General features: G+C 35.5%; 1 protein-coding gene across 5 annotated transcripts in view; it reads left to right on the top strand.

Annotated features, from left to right (window-relative positions):
• The window catches only part of LOC133880715 (ubiquitin-like-conjugating enzyme ATG10), a 66,194-nt gene extending 59,670 nt beyond the window's left edge, over positions 1–6,524 (top strand). For all 5 annotated transcript variants that reach the window (XM_062319715.1, XM_062319712.1, XM_062319713.1 and 2 more), the window contains 2 exons: positions 4,160–4,257; positions 6,249–6,524. In XM_062319715.1, the coding sequence (XP_062175699.1) occupies positions 4,160–4,257; positions 6,249–6,446 (296 nt within the window). In that variant the 3' untranslated portion in view covers positions 6,447–6,524. The remainder of the gene's footprint in view (positions 1–4,159; positions 4,258–6,248) is intronic.
• The last annotated feature ends 14,886 nt before the right edge of the window (positions 6,525–21,410 follow it).

The raw sequence follows: 21,410 nt of genomic DNA, 5'->3' as shown, positions 1-21,410 counted from the left end.
TTTCTCTTTTTAAGAAACACGGTACAATTTGTTTTAACTCGACATACTTCTATAAATGATTGAAATACACGCATATTAGTTCGATTCGCCAGAATCGTTATTTCAATCAATGTGTTTTCTGGTGGTTATTTGCAACTTCATGATGTGTTCACTTTCAGGGAATGCTTTAAAATTGCTATTTCTTAGATCTCTCTCTTTCTTTCTTTCTTTTTTGTTTTTGGATTTCTGCTCTTGGAAGTATTCCTATTTCTTCTTCTCTGAACTTTCCTGGTTTGTTGCATTTTAGATTGTATGCCTTTAGGAGAACATGTTTTATGCTCCTCTGTACTTGAGATGTCTTCCTTTTCTGATGAGTTTTGTTTTTTTATACTTAAAAGGAAAAAAAAAATGTGGCTACAGAATGATGCAGGACATCATTGAATTAATTGTTTCTAAGGTTGTCTTGCTGAGAAGATGGTGATAATTGAGTGGCGAAGGTTAGAAAAGAATAATAGAATCTTCGGTGAGATATAAAGAGGGAAAAAAATCATATTTTTGTTCGGGATCGATTATGAGAGAAAAAATAGATTATATTTCTCAGAATTGCAGCAAGCAAGAGGAAAGAACTGCTGAGAACATCAACAAGAAAGAGAATTGAGAAAGAAGATCAGATACGAAGGGACAAAGGAGGGAAGGGATTCCAAACTAAAAATCAAACAACTCAACTTTCAATTCATTGAATTACTGCCAAAAGAGTACAAGTAACATCCTTTTACAGCCACGGTTACTTGAGGAAATACTCACATTTCATCGAAAAGTAGAACAGCTCATTAGCTCTGAGGATTTTAAAGGACAGCCGCTGCCAGGTAGAAGTAACTGACTTTCTTCACCCTTAAGTTCCTTCCAAACAAATTACTATCATCCTTAGTAACTAGCTCCTATTTAAAGTAATTCTGGGAAACTTTCATCACAAAAATGAAATACTTTACTCATAATTACTAGCAGATGTTTATTGTTCTACAGTGTTACGAGTTGTCATGATGGTTTCCATTTCCTTTGGAAGAGTTTTGGCGGACTAAGGTTCCGTTCAGGGTTGCCTTTATTTTGTGGTCGGGATACTTAGGAAAGATTCTCACCATGGACAATCTCCGAAAGTGACGCGTCATTGTGGTTAATAAGTATTGCACGTGCAAAAAGAATGGATAGTTTGTGAATCATCTTCTTCTTCATAGTAAGGTTGCTTGTGTCATATGAAATGTTTTTCTTAGTTAGTTTGGATTGTCTTGGGTTATGCTTAGACGAGTAGTCGATTTGTATGCTTATTGGTGGACTGCTAGTAGCGCTCGGAGTGCAGCTGTGTTGAAGATGGTGTCTTTGTGACTTTTCTAGTGTCTATGGAAGGAAAGAAATGATAAAAGTTTTAAAGATTGCAAAAGGATTTTAGAGGAAATTAAGTCTTTATTTTTTAACACTTTGCATCTTTGGACAGCCGCTTATATTTCTCTTTTAGTGATTAGTTATCATTTTTTTTTTTTTTTTTGTCTCTACTAGTTAGGTGGCTTGTCTTCTCAGCTTCAGCATTGGATCTAGACCTTATTATTGCAAAAGAAAGAGCTTGCTTTTTACTTTTCAAGGGACAAAATTATTATATGGTAGATAAACTTCCTGTGTACATAGGGGCGGATTACAAATTTAATGATATCTCGATTACTTATATATATATAAAAAATAAAATAAATAAAATAGTATCAAAGTCTTCAACTACCCTACTATGCTAATTTGGGATTCTTCTAGGCAAAAATTTCAAAATACGCTGCTGGAAAAGTCTGTCAGTTGCTGGTTGTTTCCTCTTTTCTTTGTATGGCTGGGAGTTGTATCAGTTCTCCCATTCCAAAAAGGACTCGATTCCATCAAGTGAGGGGCTGTATCTATGAAATTGCAAATCAGATAAGTAAGCAAACATCTCTCATGGAAGTTTAGATTCGTGTTGCTTACCCAAGCAACCTTGTAAGGATTAGCATGTGTTAAGTTTTTAAACCCTTATTAAAAAAAAAAAAAAAAAGCTTTTAAACCCAAGTTTCACTTAGCATCCTCTGTCGCATCATTGGTGCTGCTGCTTTCATCAATGACCATAGTACCAGCTGACTGTTGCAACTTACACATGTTTGAAATATGCTATTTTGTTTCTAGTCTTCTTCATAAGTTGATAGTACTTGCTAGAGTGCTGGAGATAGTTGCTCATCATCACTATTAGCTCCATCTCCTCTTTCTTCTTCTGGTTCCAAGGTCACCATATTTTTTTTGTAGTGCTGCACTGGTAAAGTTATGTTGCAGGCAGAAAGAAGCTCACTAAAGAACAAGATTTAAGATCAAAATTCTTCAGAAATATGATCAATTTTGATGTGGGGCCTAATCGGCACCCTCCAAAGGCTACATTAGCTAGTATTGAGTCTTATTATTTTCATTAGAAAGTTGTTGGCTTGGTATATTTTTTTTGTTTTATTTTTGGAGCCAAGGCTGCTTCTTAGAATTTTTTATTTTTTTATTTTTTTATGAATAATAATTTATTAGTAGAAGAAGAAAGCTCACAATCACATACACGAAAAGTAATCAAGAAAAGCAACCACTGTACAAGGGTCGAAAATCTTAAACGTTAACAAAATCTACAAGATTAGAGGAGAGAAATTAGGAACGAAAGATACAGCCCAATCTAAGAGGGCACTCAAAAAGGAGGATTTCAACTGAAGCACACTTTGACTCACAGTCCTTGAAAAGACGTCGATTTTTTTCTCTCCAAATGCTCCACATAAGTAAAGTAGGGATGAGTCACCTAGTCATCGGGCAGGAACAAGTTGTGAAATAAGTTGTCTTTCTCTCCAAATTCTCCTTCTGCATTTCTAACTATTATGGAATCTTGGAAATCCAAGTTAGAGGGGAAGAAAGAAAGGGATTTTGCTGCCTTCATCCACTTTTATATTTATGTGAACATGTAAATTGAATCTTTGCATGACCTAAAAACCTAAACTTGAAGATGATCTCTTCTCCTTATGTGAATCCTTGCCATGCTAGAAATAAACTTTACGTTGTTTTAGTTTGAGTCGACTTTCTTGATTTTCTCGATCTTGTCTTGTTCTAGTTAGGTGTTTCTTTTTTATACTTCTTGTATACTTGGGTTGTACCATTTCGCTCTAAATAAATTTTGATTACGTATAAAATAAAAAATAAAAAATAAAAGAAAAAGTTTGACTGGACTTGCTTTCGTCATTTGATGTATTGCATAGAGGTTTGAACCACTGAAAGAGGTTATTAATATACTCAACTCGATCAAGCCATTAAATGGATGTAGGCTAGTGAGTGTTTTAATGATTGAAATAAACTGTCATTTCCCTCATTGAAGATTCGATCATAATATAACTGGTTTAGTGATGGTTCAAACCCATCTATAGGAGAATTGTGAGCCTGTACTTTTTCAAGTTCTCTCCCTCTCTCTCTCATGTACACAGGAAGTTTATACGATAATCCCCTAATGAATTACAATACGAAATTCATACGATCAAGCAAATGAAGAAAAGGAGAAGATGCATTGCCAATGGCAGAATCATACAATGCTCTCAAAATTGAAAATTAAGGAACAAAATCCTATGCTCAACACCATTAAAGGTCCAATATTTCCATTCCCCATAATGAGAACACTCATAACTCTAGTGATGAAACGGTGAAGTAAAAGATAATTAATTGTTTCTCCCAAGTTTTCAAGCAAACCTAGGATTCTAAAAACAAACCCTCCTTTATCTGGATAGAAACCTGTTCATTTGATTCAGTGCGAAGTAACATATCTGATCTGTCTTTAATTGCTCCTCCTTAGGAAGCATGCTTCTTGAGTGTGTGAGTCGCACAGAGAGAGAGAGAGGCCACCAAAATCAATGTATGTGAATTTGTTGGAGGTTCAGGTCTGACTTCTGACTTGCTATCTAACTTTGATCTTGGATTCTTGATAGATCTACCATTATGTGGCTAAAGTATAGCTAAAATATATTACATATTGATCTAGTCTGTTTGTGAAGTTGTTCTATACTGGTTATACGAATAGCGAGCATTTTCAACATCCATATCTATAATGGTGTTTTATATATTTGAAATATAAGTTCCAACGAAGCACTGATGTTGTTCAAGTATATAGATGGAGAACCTTTGGGGTTTAATGAAATAGAAAAAGACCTTCCTGCTCACTCTGCAAAAGCATTGTTGGATTCAAAATGGACGTACATAACCCAGGAGGTATGTTTTTTATTTCAATTCTCTCTTAATTTGGTTTTCTTTTTGGGTTTCTGTTATGATTATTACGATCATAAGTGATTGTCATATATGTGCTATTTATAATCTGGATTAAGACAGACAAATATAGGTTTTCCCTATCGTATAAATAGGAGTGTACGAGTCAGTTTGGATAAGATTTGGGATAAATCTGAAACTGAACCAAAGTGGGTGGGTTTCTAAGTGAAACTGGAATCTATTTGATCATCAAGAAAAGCCAAAGACAAATTAAACCGAAACAAGTTTGGGTTAGATTAGTTTTAATCTTTAGGTTTGGGGCCCTACCATGTTGTCTTGTTTTTTTCCCCAGTTTTTGGGAGGGGTTTGAAGGGTGGTGGCAATGGACATGGTTGTGGTAATCATGATGAAGGCCATGAACATTGGTGGCGAACTTGTGAAGGTCATTGTGGGGATTTTCTTGTATTTGTGGAAGGAAAGAGTGGAGACAGCAAAATAAAAAAGAGAGTCCTGGTGATGGAGTTTTGGTCCTGATGAGGCAATACGTTGCAAATGGATGAGTTTGAAGGAGTCGACACCCTGGAATCAAGGGGATGAGTGCGAGGACATTTTATAAGGTGAAATAACTGCTAATGAATATAAGGCTTCTGATATAGTATTTTTAAAATCCCGAAATTCAACTGAAATGATTATTTTACTATATCTGAACTGAATTGAACCAAGAAAACAAAAAAGAACCGAACTGCTCAGTTGGGTTGGGTTTCTGAACCCCTGACCGAGAATGAGCAAAAGAGTTACCTCTTGTTTTCGGCTATTAGGAATGAGCACTATTCCGACTCATAACAAATCTCATGGTTTTTGTCTATAGGTAGGGTGGAATACAATCATTGAGCTTGGCTTTGATGCTGATTGTTGCAGATAGCATCAACCTTGAGAATTTTTTATCCTGGTTATAGTGCTTCTGTTTATCTTAGATTATGTGTGTCTAGTTCCATAGAATCCCCCATTTCTCAGATAAGATCCCTGATATTCTGAGGAATCAGGACAAGTCTTCTGGTCGTTCTACATCAACTTCAACCTTGAGAATTTTTTATCCAGGTTATGGTGATTCTGTTTATCGTAGAGTATGTGCATCTAGTTCCATAGAATCTCCCATTTCTCAGATAAGATCCCTGATATTCTGAGGAATCAGGACAAGTCTTCTGGTCGTTCTTCATCAATTTAGTTGTTTGTGTTGCTATGTGTTGTATATGAAACCAACCGTGAAACCAAAAACTATTGTAGTATATCTTCTTGTAAGTAAGGTTCTTTGCAATCTAGTTGTGTTTAATGGATAACTAGCTCATAACCTGCGCAATACGCGGGATTATTAATTATAATTTAATTTTAAAACATAAAAAAACATCTCCATTGCACATAAAACATTGCATGAATATATAAATCACACAAAATTTTACTATCAAAATAACCATAATTTAAGTTTTAATTCATATAAATTAAAACATTTAAAATATTCCTAAAGTGTGTGTGTGTGTGTGTAATGATAAGGAAAAGTTTTTAATTTTAGATTTTTTTTTAAAAATTCTCACCATTTAATGCTATAATGTGAAAAAGTCTTTATTTTGGTCTCATGAATGTTCACACCCATGATCTTTTCATTAAAGCACAATAAATTTATTAAAATTGTGACAAAACTGGTTCAACGTTTAAAATTCGCCAGTTTTTTGCTTAAAAGACCGGTCCCGTGTTTAAAAATAATGGGTTAATGCCACATGTCACAATTCTAGGCCAACTCTAAGTTAGAATTCGGCTTTTATATATATATATGGTTAGACTGTGAGGCACCTGCATCGCTTTTGTATGCAAAGCAGATGTTGATGAAGCATCAGTTGTCAACTTCACTTGTGAGAGCTTTATGTTTCATGAAGAATTTACTGTTTATGGCTTTGGTGTTGACTTAAAAGCTGTGACAAAACTTTGAAAACTTTTCAATTTAGGAGCATCCATACTTGAACAGGCCATGGTTTAAATTACATCCATGTGGGACCAGTGAGTGGATGAAGCTGCTTTTTCATGCTGATGTTTCTGTGCCTAAAAATGGAGTGGCAATTGAACTCTATGTGGTTTCATGGCTCTCAGTCGTTGGGCAAGTGGTTGGTCTTAGAATCCCTCTCGAAATGCTGAATCAGCTATAATATTGAATTGTTGATGACAGTTCCTTTGATAATATCTGCACATGATATGGAAGTATGGGGGTTTGCTTTTGTTGATCCTATCCTCTTTTAGTATTCTATATGTAGTTAGCTGTGCCGAATGGTCTAATTACCGGCCTAAAAGGTGTTTGAGGTATATTATTTTGTTTTACATTCTACTATAAGAACATACTGGAAGCCCCTTTTAGGATGAAAATATGAAAATACGAAAGTTTTTTATTTTATTTTATTTATTTATTTATTGTTAAGGGGATTTGATAATCTTAAGCAAATTCACCACCATTGTTGAAGTACCCCTCTTTACCTTTACTTTTTCTTCTTAAAGAAGAAAAAGTTATTTCTTTTCCTTCAAATTCACCAACTATTCTATTGAATCGATTGTAATACATAGTATGATATGTTGGATTGGGTCTTATCTCAGGTTAGTTTTGGATTACAGCTTTAACCTACCGACCATGTTCAAATATAATGTCCATCATTTATCCAGCAAGGGAATGCCTAGTTAATCAAATCACGAACCTTATACACCACCCACCCCGTGGCTGCCATCCTCCATTGATACCACCTCGACACCACTATCTCTGCTTCCAGCTTCACGTTGTCATCATCCTCCGCCTATGCATCCCCCACTGTTAATGTAAAGTGCTATTGCCTTTGACTAATTACATGTCTGTAACTTTGGCAAAGATTTTTGAGTAATGTTACATATTACGTCCTTATTTCATTGAGAGTGTCTATCAACCCTCGGATCAGCTTTCGTTTAAAAAATAATAATTCAAGAGCTGATGTAGGATAGGGTGCAGCATGTATCATTTGTCCAGATTTTTTTTCCTATAATCTTCTTAGTTCCAAATTTTTTTGCACTTTCTTCCCAACATTATTTTACTAATTTCCTTTTTTCTTAATGATGCAACTTTTTAAATATATATATATATATATATTTTATTTAACCAGGTTTATTCTATAGTTGTAACCATGTAACAGAAGGCATTCACATCAAAATAATTAAACATGTACGTGACCACCACTTTAGAAATGCTATTGAAATACTTTTTCAGACTTCTAGATGGTGAAATCATATGGGGCCAATTTCTTCTAAAGGAGAATTGTATCATCAAAGATTGTTTAAGAGGCAATTGGTCCACCAAAAGTCACCCTACTTTCAGCCTAAGAGGGTCCCCTCTCCATTTAAGTCATTTCATTTGTCGATAATTTTTTTTTTTCCCAATGATTTACATGATGCCATGTATTGAATATATTGTCATGCCATTAAAAATTACCGTTAGATAAAACAAAATAAAATCTTGATTGTAAAATAACTTGTGTCCATTGAAAGTGAAATGGAGCAGATCCTTGTCCCCTTTCAGCAGCCTTAGCCACGTTTTAAATAAGAGTAATTATAAAAACTACATTGTTATCAAACAACTATTTCAGAATGTTGACGTAGCAGTCTCAAACAACCCTTGAATTAGTCTTTATTAAAAATAAATAAATAAAAATTGAGAGTTAGTTCAAATTGTCATGTTAACATTATGGGATAAGCTTAAACTGTAATTTATAGCATCATTTCTCATTAAATAATAGATACATAATTTCAGTATTACGCCACCCTTTGGTAGAGAATTTTGAATTCTCTACCACCTTTAAGATATTTTCAAGAACCTGCACAAAAAATTCAATTTAGTAGAGCATATCTTCCCGTTTTATTCAAATTCAATGCCAATTTGTGTTTTATATTATTTCCAAGCAATCAAAATGGAGCCTTAAGGTACAAGTAATGGAAAAACCATGCAAATCAACAAATTATTTAATGTGTCCTAATCAATAAGTATTCAGAAGGGTTGAGAAGATGGAGATAATGAAACTATGTAAAACATCCATGAAATCAAGTTTCATAAGAATTGGATACTTCAGTCTTATCAAATGCTTAGGACTTTGACTTGGAGCCAGCACACCAATGTGTCGAAACATTTTGATAGTTTATAGGTATGAGTTACATTGAGTCATAGTTTAGAGATTAAATTATAAATTGGATAAAAGTTTGAGGAGTAAAGTGTAATTTACCTATATATAATTATGTTATAATTTAGGCTTCTTAAAGTCGCTACAAAGCCTACTTATATTCAATAAATGATCAATATAGGACTTAACACCTGTAACACATTTATAATTCAACTATTCAATGTGGACAATTCATCTTCTCACACACACACGTGTGTGTGTGTGTGTGTGTGTGTATAACACCCCATCTGTGTGTGTGTGTGTGTGTATATAACACCCCATCTTGAAAGTTAGTCACATATTGAGAAAATCTTTGCCATATTTCTTAGTTATATATGAATCAAATATAACAATGATCATGCCTAGGTACACATGGGGTGGAAAATTAACAAGAAATATAATTTTGGTGGAATAATTGGAAGAATCTTACGCCTTCTATTTTTAGGGTAGTTTGAAGAACCCTAATTCTCCTAATAACAAATGGAAATATTTGATAATTAACTTATTTGATTCTTTTATTAGCTTTTTGGTATCTTTTAATAGACACTTATAATTTATATATGGTAGCAATTTGACACACATGACTTGGCTTTGATCTTTTTCTTGAATTTTATCTTTTCTATTTTTTTTTTTTTAATTCCTACAAGAAGGCAATTACTTGCAAGTTGCATTAATGATTGACCACTATTTCATAATTAATTATAAAATGAAATAATTAGTACAAAATAATTATGATAATGCTTACTAATAATAAATAAAATAGACACATTTAAGCTATTATCAGTATGTTTTATAGTATATATATTAGTTCATTATGTACATACACAAACACATATCTATACATACATATAAACACGCTCATGTATACACATATCTCTAAAACTGAACTCACAATATAACAATAATTTAAGTTATATCTATCATAGTAAAAATAGAATTTCCTTTTACTTAAAATGTTCTCAATATAAATTAAAATAACACTACAAAAACTTAGAAAAATTAGCTATAAGAATTTATATGAGCCGAACCAAGTTTATACAAATATGTATCGTTTAATATTTGAGCAAATTTTTGTATTCAGAAATAGCTCATTTATTTATCGATCCAAGACCAAATCAATTTTTGATGCCTCATTTAACAACCTTCACTATTGTTATAGTGGGGTGACCCATGATCTCACGCATCAGGATTAACTGGAGAGAAGGCTGTCCTTTATACACATGGGCATTTTTGTGATTTCATACTATGTGAAATTAAAAAAATGTTCATCTGTATAAAGGATCGGCTCCTCTCCATTTCCTCTCAACTAGAGAGGATCTTGGTCCCGATCTTACATTGTCATTCCAAACTTTTAATTTGGACAACACCCCCCTCCAAATTATAAAAAAATTGTCAATGTTTTCCAATGACGAAAATACTCTTAATGAAATTAAAAAAAAAAAACAAAACAAAAATAATTAAAAAATAAATACATAAAAATCAAGGGTGGCCAAATTTAAAAAATCAAAAGTTTCAATTTTTCAAAAAAAAAAAATTTATATTTATATTTTTAAAATGAAACTAAAAAAAAAAAAATCGTTTTTTTAAAACAAATTAAAATTTTCGCTTTTAAAAAATAATTTTTTAATTTTATATATATATATATATATATATATATCTTTTTGGAATTTATAGGGGTATTTTTGTTTTATTGAAAAAATTGTAAGGTCATTGTTGTCTTTTTGGTAGTTTAGGGGTCATTGTCCTAATTGGAAGTTTGGGAGGACATTGTTAATTGGATGGTACTTTGAAAGGAGTATTTGGACTTTTCCCTAATAGACTAATAGTAATGAGCCACATTGAATGAAGCTGTTTAATAAAAAACTTTTATTGTGAATTTTTTGTTTGAATATATTCTACTGAATATAATATTATTAATTTAAAATGAGTAAGCAATAACACTTCTACTAACTTAACAACCCTTTGAATAAACCAGCTAGAAAGATAAAGATAATATCTCATCACTAATGAGATGGAGATCAGCTTCAGCCAATCCAAAGTACTAGGATTGGAGGAGGACTCCTATCATATTTCTACTGGTCATAAATTGTTGGGCTGGGATTATTAAGGGGAAGTTTCTTGTTCCTTTTGTCATGGTCATGGAAGTACTCCTAGATCTGAAGATCAAATTTTCAATGCTGAAATTTGGGATATTAAGCATAGAGTCAATTGTAAAAGGAAGTTTAAACTATCCGTCTCTAGTATATATTGTTCTTTGTGAAAATTGGGGTATTGGGTTAGATATGGTGCACGACTAGCAGTTTGTTTATGCTCTAGTGCTTGGTTTTTGGGTTGAGTCCCTATGATGGGATCATGTGGTTAAAATTAAGATGTGTCTAAGTTGAGACTCATGGATATACAGCGAAGGCCAAGAAAGAAAAGAAATGAATAAATTATGGAGAACTTTACTTATTATCCTTAATCTTTCATCATTTCTGTAAAAGGGTACTCAAACTTTAAAAAGTGATAATTTAAAGTATTCATCTTTCAATTTTTTCTAATTTCAACTCTCCGTTAAAATTTTCTGTTAAATCATGTCAAAATTCTCAAAATACTTCTAATTTTTTTTTTATTATTTTAGGAAAAAAAAAATTGCTAGGATTTAGGTGTTGGTCATAATTTAACGAAATTTACAAAAATATCTATGCTTGAATCTTTCAAAAAAAATTACAATTTTCTTTTTAAAAAAATAAATACAGTGGTATTATGGGAATTTTGATAAATTCAACGAAAAATTCTAACGGAATATTGAAATTGAAAAAAATTAAAAGATAGATATCTTAAATTGACACATTTTAAATTTTGAGAGTATTTTTTTACAAAAAGTAATGAAAGATCCATAATTGTAAATGAAGTTTTTTTTTTTTTTTTTTTTTTTCTAAAAAAAAAAATACTATGAAGAGAGAAAACATGGATTCTCTTTCAACAAATGGGCCCTCAAGTTGACAAACCAAGAAAAGACAAATAAGGCTATGCCACACTCTGTTTTGGTGTTTGTTTGATGGGGCTTATTTTATTTTATTTTATTTTTTGTTTAAGATATAAAGGAACCGGATTGTTTATGGTCCATTTTGAATAATTTCTAGACCTTTTTTTTTTTTTTTTTTGAGAACGAATAATTTCTAGACCTATTTTCTAGTTTTTGTTTCCAAATTATACATTATTTTGAGTTTGAGTTTGTTGTTGTAGAACTCACTTCCCCATTTTTTGTTTCATTGTAATCTTTCTCCTTTGTAATGTCATGTATTTAGATGAGGAAAAAAAAAGTAAAAGGGAATTAGGTTTTTTATATTTTATTTTTCCTTCCTTTAAAAAGGAAGATAAATTGCTAGTGGCAAAATGTAAAATTCAAAAAAGCTGCCATTTTGCAGGTCATGCAGGAGGGGAGTTGCAGAACCAAAGCAAATAATTTAAGAGGGAGAGAAAAACAAAGAAATGATAAAAATACTATGAGTATAACTTTTATTCGATGGTGGCAAAAATCAGGACCTTTCTGCCCACCAATAAGAGGTTGACATATCAGCATAGAATAAAAAAAAAAACACAAAAAAATATAAATGTTGGCAAAACACCGGATTATCCCTCCTTTCACTCTTTTAGTTTTTAGAAAAAAATAAAAAAACCAAAAATCCTCCCAACCACTGCCCCATGCGGCCACGCTGGACACCCGAGATTGGCAAGTCCACGACCAGACCGGGGCTTTTCATGTGACGTGGAGGCGTCAGAACTCGAAGGAGAAGACGACGACGCGACGGAGCCGAACGAGGTGAGTAGTCCTTGGACAAGAAGAATTGGCACTTCTTGGACCCAAAGTTGGCCGGGGGTGGCTGCGCGGCTACCCCCAGTCCATGGGGCGGCTGCACGGCCATCCCCTGGGTCTGGGGGTGGCCTTCGGGCCAACCCTAGATCCATCTAGGGCTAGCCCGATGGCCACCCCAGGCCCTATGCGGCCACCCCTGGCCACTAGGGGGTGGCCGTGCGGCTACTCCCGGTCCATGGGGCGGCAGCGTGGCCACCCCCGGGGTCTGGGGTTGGCCCGAACTTGGGTGTGGCCTTCGAGCCAACCCTTCTGTCCGGGCGTTACTCATCGTCGGCCAGGCAGTCACTCACCGTCAGCCCAGGTCAACTCCGACTCTGACTCCGCTGGCCGGCCCATTGGTGGCGACTTTAGTTGTGGTGGCGGGTTGGGTTGGGTAGATGGTGATGGAGAATGGGGATGGGTTTCAGCAGGTTGGGTGTATGAATTTGGTGTGATTGAGTGTTTTCATCCTATGGTGCTTTAGTGTGTTAAACTAACGTGTTGAGTGTTTATTGGTGGGCAAAAAACTCTTATTTTCTGCCATGACCGTATAGAAAGGGCTCTCAAATACTATTGGTGCATAACTCCAAAAAGCATTTTAGTGGACCCAAATCAGTCCCAGACAAAAACAGAGAGGTTGTCGTTGGAATGGACACTACCATCATTAATTACGTACAAAAGCAGTTACGTGGCACCCAACCTCACTCTCAACTCTCAAGGCCACCTACCATTTTCTTTCTTTCTTGGGAAAACTTCACAAAAGAGTATTGAACTACAACGTGTTTTGACGGAAGGATGCTAAACTTTAAAAACTGTCGAACTCGGGTATTAAATTATCCAAAACCCTCATTTTAGGGTATTCCGTCTGGTTTAAGCGTTAAAGCCAGACGGAATTGCAATCATATGATATACACGTGACTTTTTCATTCCTTTCTACCTGTTTTCCCTCTAAAATATAAAAACGATAATGTTCTCTCATTGTTCACGAAGCTTCCACCCCGTTGTCTTTGACATGCTCTCAGACATGATCAGTGGTCCAGTGGTTTTGTGGAATCCTTCGGCGATTCGGGTGCTATTTTGTGCTGCTCGTTGATTATGTGCAGTGTACGATTCTTTCTGGAGCTACAAGATCATGGAAGGAGCAGAGATCAAACTTATACCCACGCTAGCTGCAAACAATGTGGTTTCATTTTGCATTCCAAACATTCCAGAAAGCAGTACACAAAACCAAACCCGCAGATTCATTTTGTGACTTTCCTTTGTCAAAAAGGTCATTGTCAGAAGCCTTTCCACTTTGCTTATCAAGATTTCCATAAGTAGCAGCTAAAACATCTTCTGACAAATTCTTTCCATGACATCCATGAACCACACTTTTGCATGTAGAACGACCCAGTTTTGACTTGAGCTTCCTTCTTGAATATTGAAGAAGTTTTTCTTCTTTTTTTGACAATGATGCCATCTAACCTTCCCTATAACATTTCATCCTTCTTTAATTAAGTGTTGTCACATGTTTTACTATGGGTAGAACGATTTAACTTTTTTGAGCGTGATCTTTTGGACAGCCATTTGATGGTCAAGAATTCCAAACCAGGACTTCTGTTAGAGAACAGTCCACCCAATGTCAATGCATGCTGAACTTGCATAGACGGAGAGTTCTTGTTGACCTTGACACAGTACTGTAGATTGATAGCCAGTTTTGAGGTCCAGTCTTCTCCACATTCATCATGCTCTTCATCATCAATTGCAAGATCTATCAAGTTAAGATCTCCCTGGGATGCGGTATCTAATGGAACCTCATTATAAGTAAATGGTCTACCAATTTCCTCTGCAATGAACGTGGCATGTGCCTTCATCTTCTGATACTTTCAATTCCTCTGTTTTAACTTCCAAAAACAGAGTATAACCCACTTAGTTCATGAACATGGTTGGTGAATGGCTTTTTTCCTTTCCTTCTTTTTTGATGTTCATCTTCACTATGTTTTGGCCGACGTAAGGTGTCTAACACATGGGGAGAGGACTGGAGAAGGTGGGTGAGCTTCAGGGACAGTGAGTTGGGTTCGGTCTACTTGCAGAGGTTGAAGATGGACTCGGCCTGGGAGCGAAGCTCGTTGGACGTGGACATCAGGTGCGATATTAGGGGCTCGAAGGGGGCCGAGTCGGTTCCACTTAATGCTGCGAGTTGGGCCTGCTGGAGCTATGTCGCTCTCTCTTCTCTTTGTTTGTCTCTCTCTCTCTCTCTCTCTCTCACAAGAAGGAACCGAGGAGAGCATGGAGACATTGATGACGAGTACGTCGATTTTGGAGGGAGAAGTTCCTGACCTGGCCAACAGCTTTGCCACGCTGTCGTCGTTGTCGACGACAATGCATTCGGGCCGGCGGTCAATCGGAGGGGATGGATAGTAGTTTGGCAGCCAATTTGTTGGTCAAGGAAAATTGTTTTTTGGAACAGTGAATGCGAACACGTGTCAATGATCTGAGAATACCAAAGATGACGTTGTTTTTGTTTTTATTTTTGGAGGGGCAAAACGGGTAGAAATGGATGAAAAAGTCACGTGGAGGTCACGTGATTGGGATCCCGTTTGGTTTTAATGCCAAAACCAGACGGAATACCCTAAAGTGATGGTTTTGGATAATTAAATACTTGGGTTTTGACAATTTTTTAAGTTTAATTAGTATCCTTTCGTCAAAACGCGTGAAAGTTTAGTACCCTTTTGTGAAGTTTCCCTCTATTTCTTTCTTTTTTCCCACAATAGCTAAAGAATTTTTTACTAAACAAAAAATAAAAATAAAAATAAAAATAAAAAATAAAAAATTGAATAGAGGAAAAAAACAGCCCTTTCAGAGCTGAATAAGAAAATAATAAGTCATATATATATATATATATGTGTGTGTGTGTGTGTGTGTGTACTAGAGAATATATTTCCTATCAATATAGGAAATATATTATATTAATATTATTGATATTGTACATTTTATATTACGGTATTTTCCTTTATAGAATTTAATTGTAAACAGATTTGTGATTTGATTACCATATTTATTTATTCAAATTATCTTATAAATAAGAGTCTATTGTATTGTAAAAATATCAAGAAATAAAAGCATAATGCAGCATTTTGGATTTTATTCTGTAGACGTAGGTTATAAACCGAAACACGTAAAAATTACCTGTGTTCTTATTTTATCATTTCCGCTATTTGTCTTTATTTTCTATTTGTTCATATTTTCTTTCAATATATATATAAACATATCTTCTTCAAACTTCTACTTAAAAGTCAATGTCTTCCTCCAACTACAAATTGTATCTATGTTTTTCTATAAACTACTAAAAAATGTTATTATTTTCATAAGACCAACAAAAAAATAAAAATGATCATAATTTATTTATTTTTAATAAGATAAAGATGTTTTTATAAATTGAAAAAAAAAAAAAAAAGAAGTCAAAAATAATTTTAAAAAAAGTTTGTTCGATACTTTTTGAAAAGATAAAGTGAAATAGTGCTCCAAAATGAATATAAGCAACTTGTTTTCTGTGGTCACGACTTCACTTGAGTCCCAATCATCAACGCGGCCACGTGGTCCATATCATTTCCAACACCAACCCTCCCACCTTGGAGGAGAAAGACTTTATTAGGCTGCATGCAACGTTCAAACTGCAAATAGATACCTTTTTATGGCTTGTCGGGACATATGCATAGGTTTTACCTAAAGTTTGATTCATTTAGTATCTTGGCCAAAGTACTCGAGTACGAGATGGAATCGGTTGCGAGCCTATGATCGAGTCATCAAGGAGGTAATTATATTATAGGCTAAATTAGAATGTTTTAATATATATATATAAAATATTAAGTAATTAAATACTGATAAATAAATAGAACTGGCAAAAAAGAAATGGATACTATCAGGTCAATGCCATTAGAGTAGGTCATTATGGACGTTAGTTGCTGAGCTTAGTGGTATATTACGATTTACGATCATATGTGTCCCACATAATTTTATTACAATCGATATTCAAAACCATGCCCGTGATATAGTTTTATGAAATAATGTTTGGCTCGTTTTGCATTTTATATTAGCTTTCAAACTGAATAGTTGAGATTTTACTCTACCTAGCTAGTATTTATCATTTGTAACCCTGTTATTGTTATCAAAAGCATCAGCTTTGTCATGTTCAAAGAATAACTAAGGTAAATTCGGTTCTCAAATTCTCTGTTTTCTTTATTTATTTACTACTTTTTCTGTTTTTTTTTTTTTTTTTTTTTTTTTTTAAGCATATGCAATGTTGAGCAAAAACTCATAGGAATTATAGTGTTGGCAAAAATTCCAAAATCTTAGAACTAAGGATTCGTTTGTTTCAGCGTAAAATATTTTTTGGTATTTGGTGCAACTGAAAATAATAATTAAATTGAAAACATTTTTATTTTAACCAACAAAAGCTTCTTTAGTTTTGAAAAATAATTTCTATCTTAAAATTTCGTAAATCATTCTCAAACCACTGCTAGACCACCACCAAGCCCAGCTAACGTTGGGCCATTACCGAGCCATTCTCGAACCACTCCAAGTTACCACCGGATCATCATTGAGTCACCTCGAACCACCACTTAGCCACCACTAGATCATCATTGAGCCAACCTGAACCACCATTGAGCCACCCTGAACCATCATCAAGGCACCCTCAAATCACCACCGAGCCACCTCAGACCACCATCCAGCCATCCCCTAGTCTACCGCTGGACCACCATCGGACCATTCCAAGAAAACCACCGACACACCCTTAGACCATCACCGAGACATCGTCATACTACCACCAGGCAATAGCGGACCACTACTAAACCACTCTTGGACCACCGTCGAACCACAACTAGGCCACTGTTAGCTACCACCGGACTACCGATACGCCTTCACTAGACCATTGTCAGAACTCAAATTAATAGAGTTTTTTTTTTATTATTAATTTTTAATGTTATAAATAAAAATTAATTTTTATAGGTTAATATGATTAAATGAAAATATAAAAAATATTTGTAATTTTCCGCACCCGCCAAATACAAAAAATACTTTTCAACAAAAAAACATTTTTCTAAAAATAATTTTTCAATGAAAAGCATTTTACGCAAAAATAAACTTAACCTAAATTGTTATGGTTAAAAGAAGACGCGCGAGGAGATTCACATGATAGCACAAATAAAGACTTCATACCAAAAGCTAACAAATTCCATAAATTGTAAAAGATTAAAGATCAATGTAGTTGGCAGTAAATGTGATGTGTTGCAAAAATATTTAAATTTACACTCCTTGTGATTATGATAGAATAATCATAATCAATCGTTAATTTTTTATTTTTTTTAATAATGAATGATCTAAGCATTAGTTAAAAAAGTGACACGTATATTAAATCAAAAGTTAATTAACAATATTCATCAAAAGTTATCTTTAATTACTAGTAATTTTCAGCATAAACTCGTTCAGTAACTCACTCATTTGTTTCTATTCGATCATTTTTTTTTTTAATTTTTTTTTTAACATTAACAAACAGTTCTTTCTATTTTTCACTCATAAAAAAGTGAAAGCTGATGTTTATACCACATCAATCGGTTTTTATATTAAATCAATCAAATTATTTTTTTAATATGCTTAGAATAGTACAATATATTATATTTTTATTTAACAAACTATTTCACAATGTTGACGGAATCATCATAATCAATTGTTAATTTTTTTATTTTTTTGTTAACAATGAATGATCTAAACATTAATTAAAATTGCAATCTCTATATTATAAAATAATTATGAAATAAAAATATAATTTACAATTTTGATTTGTATAAATTTTGAGGATTTATTTTATAATATTATAAATATGAAAAGCAAAAGCTTTTTAGCGGCTTCAGGGGAGGGTGGACCATGTTGTTACTTTTGAACCATGTGAGGAACACCCAAAACCTAAAACCCAAACCCTTTTTTGTTCTTTTTTTTGGCCTTTTGGGGGTGGCCGGACCACTCTCAAGGGCCTGGGGTGGTTTCGACTACCCCATACGGCCGATTTGGGGGTGGCTCGCCTTTGGGGGTGGTCCAGCCACCTCCCAAACCCCTAACCTTTTTTTTTTTTTTTTGGCCTTTTGGGGGTAGCCGTACCACCCCCAAAGCTGACTAGGGTGGTTCGTCCACCTTAGATCGGCCAAGTGGCTGGCTCCCCTTGGCCAATAATGGGGTGGCCGGCCACCCCCTTGGGCAACGCCGGCCACCCCTTATTTATTTATTTTTTTAATATTTTTGGTTTTTAATTATTATTATTTTTATAATTTTTAAATTTATTAAAAGTTTTGCAAATTTTTTTAAGTGGAAAACGGTACCGTTTTCCACTACAGCACCCATGCGGTAATTTTAAACTACCGCATAGAAGTCGGATCTGTTACTTTTGAATCATGTGAGGAACACCTTTAACTGTGATAGATTTTTGGTGCATGGACGTACGTGTCTCGAATTGCTAGCCCCGTTTGGCAACTTCTTTTTTTTTTTTTTTTTTTTTTTTTTTTTTTTCACTTTTTGTAAAACAAAATATTAATTTCAAAACATTCTTAATTTTTTCTATTTTTTTATATCATACCAACAATTTTTTATTATTATTTAAATAAAAAATCACTACAATACAATTATTATTATTATTTTTTCATATAAATTCTTTATATTTTATATCATATTAATTACTTTTTACGATCAATAAAAGAAATTCTTTCGTACTTTAAGAAAGGAAGTTACCAAACGGGGCTTGTCTTTTTTTCAAACTTGCATAAAATTGAGGGATCCGGCTTCCATGCGGTAGTTCAAAACTACCGCATGGGTGCTGTAGTGGAAAACGGTACTGTTTTCCACAAAACGGTACCGTTTTCCACTTAAAAAAATTTGCAAAATTTTTAATAAATCTAAAAATAATAATAATTAAAAACAAAAAATATAAAAACCTAAAAAAAATTAAGGGGTGGCCGGCCACCCCCTTGGGCAACGCCGGCCACCCCATTATTGGCCAAGGGGGTGGCCGGACCACCCCCTTGGCCGATCTGGGGTGGACGAACCACCCCAGTCGGCTTTGGGGGTGGTCCGGCCACCCCCAAAAGGCCAAAAAAGAAAACAAAAAAAAAAAAAGTTAGGGGTTTGGGGGGTGGCCGGACCACCCCCAAGGGCCTGGGGGTGGTTTCGACCACCCCATATGGCCGATATGGGGGTGGCCGAGCCACCCCCAAGGCCTTTGGGGGTGATCCGGTCACCGGCCACCCCCAAAAACCCTTTTTTTTTTTTTTTTTTTTTTTTTTTTTTTTGGGTTTTAGGCCTTTTAGGGGTGGCCGGACCACCCCCAAGGGCCTGGGGGTGGTTTCGACCACCCCATACGGCAGATCTGGGGGTGGCCGAGCCACTCCCAAGGCCTTTGGGGGTGATCCGGTCACCGGCCACCCCCAAAACTCAAACTTTTTTTTTTTTTTTTTTTTTTTTTTTTTTTTTTTGTTTTTGGGTTTTAGGCCTTTTAGGGGTGGCCGGACCACCCCCAAGGGCCTGGGGGTGGTTTCGACCACCCCATACGGCAGATATGGGGGTGGCCGAGCCACCCCCAAGGCCTTTGGGGGTGATCCGGTCACCGGCCACTCCCAAAACCCAAACTTTTTTTTTTTTTTTTTTTTTTTTTTGTTTTTGGGTTTTAGGCCTTTTAGGGGTGGCCGGACCACCCCCAAAGGCCTTGGGGTGGTTTCGACCACCCCATACGGCCGATATGGGGGTGGCCGACCCACCCCCAAGGCCTTTGGGGGTGGTCCGGCCACCCCCAAACCCCTACCCTTTTTTTGTTTTTTTTTTGTTTTTTGGCTTTTTGGGGGTGGCCGGACCACCCCCAAAGCCGACTGGGGTGGACGATCCACCCCAGATTGGCCAAGGGGGTGGTCCGGCCACCCCCTTGGCCAATAATGGGGTGGCCGGCGTTGCCAAGGGGGTGGCCGGCCACCCCTTAATTTTTTGGGATAATTGCACCGTTGGTCCCTGTGGTATACCATAATTATTTTTTACTCCCTATGGTTTAAAAAGTTCATGGGAGGTCCTCGTAATATGCAATAATTACAAATCGATCCCTGGCGTCAAATTCTGTTAAAATTTTTAACAGATTCCGTCAAATGCCACGTCAGCGACACGTGTCGCCAATAAGATGGCAACACGTGTCCACTGTAATAAAAAAAATAAAAATTTATTAAAAAAAATAAAAATACTTATTTTTTTAAAAAAAAATTCAAAAAAAAATTCAAAAAAAATAAAAAACAAAAAAAAAAAGAAATGCTGAAGGGGCCGCCCCCAGCCACTGGGGGTGGCCGCGCGCCACCCCCAGTGGCCGGGGGTGGCGCGCGGCCACCCCCAAGCCACAGGGGGTGGCCGAGCGCCACCCCCAGACAACTCTGGGGTGGCGCGCGGCCACCTCGAGTGGCCGGGGGTGGCCCGATGGCCACCCCTGGATCTTCCAGGGGTGGCCTTTCGGGCCACCCCCAGGCCACTGGGGTGGCTCCGCGCCACCCCGGGCCACTGGGGGTGGCCGCGCGCCACCCCCTGCGGTCACTGGGGGTGGCGCGCGGCCACCCCCAGTGGCTGGGGGCGGCCCCTTCAGCCTTTTTTTTTTTTGTTTTTTATTTTTTTTGAATTTTTTTTTTGAATTTTTTTTTTAAAAATAAGTACTTTTATTTTTTTTAATAAATTTTTATTTTTTTATTACGGTGGACACGTGTCGCCATCTTATTGGCGACACGTGTCGCTGACGTGGCATTTGACGGAATCTGTTAAAATTTTTAACAGAATTTGACGCCAGAGATCAATTTGTAATTATTGCATATCACGAGGACCTCCCATGAACTTTTTAAACTATAGGGAGTGAAAAATAATTATGGTATACCACAGGGACCAACGGTGCAATTATCCCTAATTTTTTTTAGGTTTTTATATTTTTTGTTTTTAATTATTATTATTTTTATAATTTTTAAATTTAAAAAAAAAAATTTGCAAATTTTTTTTAATGTGCTGTAGTTGGAAGCCGGATCCAAAATTGAGTAGCAATAAAAGAACGAAATGACGCTTGATTG

Source organism: Alnus glutinosa, chromosome 10, assembly GCF_958979055.1.
Source record: "Alnus glutinosa chromosome 10, dhAlnGlut1.1, whole genome shotgun sequence".
NCBI classification, from domain to species: domain Eukaryota; kingdom Viridiplantae; phylum Streptophyta; class Magnoliopsida; order Fagales; family Betulaceae; genus Alnus; species Alnus glutinosa.
This window is presented reverse-complemented; position numbering and strand designations above follow the sequence as displayed.